The sequence below is a fragment of the Elaeis guineensis genome, chromosome 1, assembly GCF_000442705.2.
Source record: "Elaeis guineensis isolate ETL-2024a chromosome 1, EG11, whole genome shotgun sequence".
NCBI lineage: Eukaryota > Viridiplantae > Streptophyta > Magnoliopsida > Arecales > Arecaceae > Elaeis > Elaeis guineensis.
Genome location: NC_025993.2, coordinates 176,885,874 through 176,890,977, shown reverse-complemented (window position 1 = coordinate 176,890,977; position 5,104 = coordinate 176,885,874). Strand labels below are relative to the sequence as shown.

The following is a 5,104-nucleotide window of genomic DNA, read 5'->3' as shown; positions in this document are numbered from 1 at the left end:
GTCGACCCAATTCAAATCCTGGCACGTTCTTCCACGGTTCAAGTCCACGCTAGGGAGTGGCTCCCCTATGTTTTTCCTCTCATCATTTTAGGTTGAGATTAAGATTCACCAACTGTACCTTCTTATGCTCACCTAATTGAAGCAATGCCTCCAATGTATCACTGGTATGATAGAGGCCAACATATCAGGGTTATATGCCCTGTTTGTTAGCATCTTATCATCGCTAGATTCTCCGACACAATTGATGTTCTTTTGAATGCTTTGGTTATCAAGGTGTTTCATTCGGATGCAATCTATAAGTATGCAAGCCAAGTTGCTAACTGAGATGGTAATCTTTGAAGCAGGCATCATTATGGCGATGTGTGTGCTTGGAACCGAAATGATGAGTGGTGGCAGGGTTTACTCCTTTATGTCAAGTTTCATGTATTTGGTGGCAAGGAAGACGTAGAGAATGTAACTGGTATCATGGCAAATCCTACCAAGATATAAAGGAATGCTAGGTTGAAGAGAGTTAGGGAACAAAAGAAACAATCCAGGAAGAAAGGAGCGTGGTCTTGACTGAGTCTTGGCCTCAATTAACACTTCCACTGCTACTTCAGTCTTCTCTAATAATTGTTTAGAATTATTTGCGTAACATGACACAGTATAATTGATTCAAAGATCTGATAGTAAAAAAGCAAGGATTCTGACCAGGTCAGATTCTACCCTGTCAGAAGACAAATATGCTCTTGAAGTTATTCTTGTTACTAATGCAGCATGGCAGTTCTACATGAATAGGTTATTGAAACATAAACTAACTTTTTCCCCATGTTTTATTTCCCTGCTTTTTAACATATATTTTCCTACTTTAATTTTTAACTGTATTATATAATCGGCTTTTAAATTATCTGACATTGGCTCCAAATTCCTGCAGCATAAGGATAAGTTGCGCATGCATACTTGGAAACTACTAATCAACTAACAAAGAAGTTCAGCTTGCAAGCTGAATCTATTCACAGTCTCCTAACAAACCACTCTCAACCCCCAGTTGACAACGCTCACCAAGTCAAAGCCACACAAAACAATGGCACACACAAATACCACACTATCAAGTCAGAGAGCCCTTTTATGGTGTCCACTTGCACCCAACCATTTCCACTTGTTTGCCACCTATCTGTTTTGCTACATTTTTCGCCTCAGCGGCCAATTCTTTGCCATCTGTCTGCTTCGATAGATTCGTTGCCTCAGCAACCACATCTCTGAGAGCACTGGTTTCTGATTCTGCTTCACAACTTGTACTTAAGCTCTCTTGTTTGCTTTCAGATACAGAGAGGCAGGATCCAGTGTTGTAGTCAGAGCAGCTCAGTTGTTTTGCTTGGCCACCAGATGACAAGCCCAGACTGGTGCTATCTTCTGCAAGAAATCCATTTTCTTCCTTCCATTCTAGTTGCCTCAGGAAGCTTTCTTCAATGTCCGTCAGAGAGTCCTCATCATCTTCGCTAATGCTACTACTATGAAGTACATGGCAATCAACTGAGATGTGTCTCCCTGATTCACCACTTGCTTCCACTTCATGTTGACTGCATCTGTCATGGTCATCATCTGAAGTGAGTTCCTTCAACTCACCGCTCATTTCCATATCTGGTTGGCTATCGAGATCATCATCATCATCATCATCTTGTTGATCCAGTGAACGCGAAGATGAGAATGGTGAATATCCTCCTTCAGTGGCTGCCTCTTCACGTTCCCTTAGTGTTTTCAGAATTAGAGTCTTGAGAAAGTTCATTACTTGAACAGCATGCATTAGAGCTGTCAGCGGGTCTGACATCTGATGGGAAGAGAAGGCCATGGTTTAAGTAATGGTGCAAGCATTATAGGTATAATAATGGTGAGTATGGTGATTTGGAGGAATACCTGAGTCATGTTTGGAGCAAAGACCATAGCAATGTTTCGTGCATTCATTTTATTTGACTCCTCTTCTTCGACAACATCGGCCATGAGATCAACTGCCCAAGTAAGAAGTGCAGCCTGTGTTGGAAGAAGCAGCTTCACGAGCTCCTCGCATTCCTCCTCTGTGTTGCACTGAAGAACTTGCTCTGGGGAAAGGCCATCCAAAACACCCTCTGGAAGTTCTCTGAACCAGGCCTGAGTACCATCAAATCATGGATGTTATAAGTATTGTAAGATGAAAGATTTTAATGTCTTTGATTAGCTAAATTATTCAGCATTCTTGTTAAGAGCACAATCTATAATTGGACAAGCAATCTGTACAGTCGATGATTGTCATTCAGATTCTGTATAAGTTGAACCAAAAATTACAGGACTTTCTTGATGCAGCTAGAAATAGGTACCACTTTGCTGTTCTACTTTCACACAAGCTATCATACATGTTTATCAAATATGTACAATTTTTATATATCCATGATGATACTTGTCAAAAACAAGTTGTTCCTAAATAGCACTAGATCATAACATCAGATCAAGAATCTAACATTCTCAAAATATGCAGTGAATTTACTTATTCTCTCTTGCATCAAAAAAAATTAAAAGCTCAACCAAATTATACATTGTTTTATACTCCTTAACAACATTCCAAGCAGATTTATTTCCACATATCTATAAAGAAATGCATAGAGAAATATGAATTATCAAATTAAAAAGCAAATTGCCCTCATTCACTTTATGAAAGCTAATTTCTCAACCTTTACAAGCCATTAGCCAAGAGTTGTCAAGTGAATTGAGCATGCATTAATTTTGTGTGAGAACAAGATTTTGCAGACTTTGTATCGGTGTCTTCTATCACATGATATTAGTTACTCTGCAAAGTTTTAATAGCAAAGTGAAAGAAGGCAAATTAGCAGAGTTTGTGGAGTTACTAAAGTATGTAAAAGCTGTCTATCGAATCGTGCAATACCTTAGGAGCAACCCAATCGAAGGTCAAAACAAGTTATGAAGAAGGATTGCTTCTCAATATTCTACTGGCAATAAGAAGATCACAGAGTGAAGAAATAATCACCTACCACTTTTTCCCTTTTGTTTAAAGAAATCATCATAGAAAAAACCCTTGCAGAGAAACCAAATCTTTTCTGACAGATAATGAACTGCATGCTTACCTTTATCAGTCCTGCCAAACAGTGAACATCAATATCATCTGGCACAATGCCCTTGTTCAGCTGCTCTCTTACATGTTCCTCTTGGCCATTCTCTGGGTTTATACGAAAAATCCCTTCTGCCTGTGAATTCACACTCACATTAAAGTATATGCCATCCTTGAGGCTAAAATAAGGCATAACTAGATGCCTAGATGAACTGAAGGATCAGTCACTACCTTGAGACCTCCTTGTTGATATAGCCTTTCCTGCATAAGCAACAGGATTGTGGGCACACTGTTGCCCCTCGAATCATAAGAACACTGCATTGATTCAGATGAGACACCAAAGACACTGGCACTGCACACAAGCATACCCCATTGTCAACCTACAGAATGATAATTCTTGCAAAAATTGCTTGCACACCAACAACTAAGATCACACATGTAATCTTATGCATGCGATAGGTGTACAAAATAGAAGTTGCTTATTTGCCAAAACGAACAGGAGAAAAAAGTGCTCAATTGTAAGTAGATCTAAACCACCATTAGATCCGACATAGCACTTGCCACAGTTGGAGTTTCATTATCTAGACATTTCCTGGACACTTTTTAGAACTGATAATAATAAGAAAGGGAACTGTAAACTCAGTCAAAACCAAGTTACATTTATCTAGCAATTAAATAAAAGCAACAAAAAGAAAAAAAAGGACACAAGTCATCTAAAACTAGACCCATGATGAGAAAACAAACGCAGATTGCACATATAGATGGGAAGATTTTTTTTTTTTTAAATCAAATTAATGAAGGAAGTTGTTTGGCAAAGAAAAAGCAAGGAAGTCCTACAAATTTCTACCAAAAATATCTAGGATTTAGGATGGTTGACTTATTTCCCATTCGAACCTGATGTAAGGCCCCAAAAATCCGATTTTTACAGTTAAAACCACATCAAGTTTCAGAACTTCAAATTTAGAAGAAACCCAAGGGAGGAACCGATCAAGTTAACAAAGCTCCATAAATTTTCAAATAAATTCTTTTAATTTAAAAAATGATCTACTCACTACCTCATCTTAAGGAAAGACTTAGGAAACCCTTTTTCTTCCTTTTCTCCCAGTAAGAACCACATCTTATTTCACAAGAGAGAAAAGGAACAAATGACCAAGCGAGTTCCCCAGCTTCATACTGAAATGCTTACCACTCAGAATAACCATCTTACTATCTCATCTTAGTCTACTAAAGTCTTGTTTTTTTCCTCTTTTAAAGGAAACTCCCTTTTTTGACAAACCAATTTAGAAGCCTACATGACAATTTTCAAATTTGGAAGGAATTATTGAAGGGAAAGAGACGGGGAGAAGAAGGGCTGACCTTGCACTGGGCACTCGGCAGGGTATCTCGACCTCGAACTCGACCGGAAGGCCTAAGAAGCCGTTGAACCGATCAAAGGTGACATGGGCTACATGGCGGACATCGGTCGGCCAACCTATCTCCATCTGCTCGAGGGCCGGTATGACATCCTCGGTCTGCCGCTCCATTCGGCAGGCGACCATCGACCTCCTGATGGCAGCAAGGAGCAACGCCAAGAGAGAGATCTGGTTCTGCCTCTCCTCTTCCCCTTTTGCTCTCTTCCCTCCACCTCCTTCCCCTCTGCACCCACTTGAGACCACCACCACCCCCGTCATCTCTCCTTCCTTCCCTTCTCTCACTCTTCCACTCCCTCACCCACTGTTTCTCCACTCGTATAGATCTATGTGGAGTGGTACTCGGATGGAGTAAAAGAGATGGGGCAGGCCTCTTTAATCCAGAAGTGGAGTTGTGTGTGATCTATTTGGAGCGACTTTGAACTCGGAAGTACGGAGTTCAAACGGCCAAGAAATTCAAATTCTAACGCCTACTTTATTGCGGTGCCGGTGGAAATACCCCTGGATTTTCTGTAAATATCGAAACTGCCATGGCGTCCCCGTGGATGGTTTGTCCCACATGGCTCGGTCGACGGCCCGTCGGTGCTGCTTAGCGGGGGAACAACATTTTGGACCGCCC

General features: G+C 40.5%; 1 protein-coding gene across 1 annotated transcript; it reads right to left on the bottom strand.

Moving 5' to 3' along the window:
• Positions 1-939: 939 nt before the first annotated feature.
• LOC105039808 (rho GTPase-activating protein 2) lies at positions 940-4,868 on the bottom strand. Its single transcript, XM_010916086.4, has 5 exons — positions 4,433-4,868; positions 3,308-3,428; positions 3,093-3,212; positions 1,894-2,124; positions 940-1,807 (listed from the first exon to the last, which is right to left on the bottom strand). The coding sequence occupies exons 1-5, from the start codon at positions 4,744-4,746 to the stop codon at positions 1,106-1,108; spliced, it is 1,488 nt and encodes a 495-aa protein (XP_010914388.1). The 5' UTR covers positions 4,747-4,868; the 3' UTR covers positions 940-1,105.
• Between the last annotated feature and the right edge of the window lie 236 nt (positions 4,869-5,104).

Bases quoted from the DNA above. Each gene is read 5' to 3' on its own strand.
- LOC105039808 (XM_010916086.4), bottom strand. From the start codon at position 4,746: ATGACGGGGGTGGTGGTGGTCTCAAGTGGGTGCAGAGGGGAAGGAGGT. The intron at 3,429-4,432 runs GTCAGCCCTTCT...GCTTGTGTGCAG, and splicing joins TGCCGAGTGCCCAGTGCAAG to TGCCAGTGTCTTTGGTGTCT. The intron at 3,213-3,307 runs GTAGTGACTGAT...GTGAATTCACAG, and splicing joins ATCAACAAGGAGGTCTCAAG to GCAGAAGGGATTTTTCGTAT.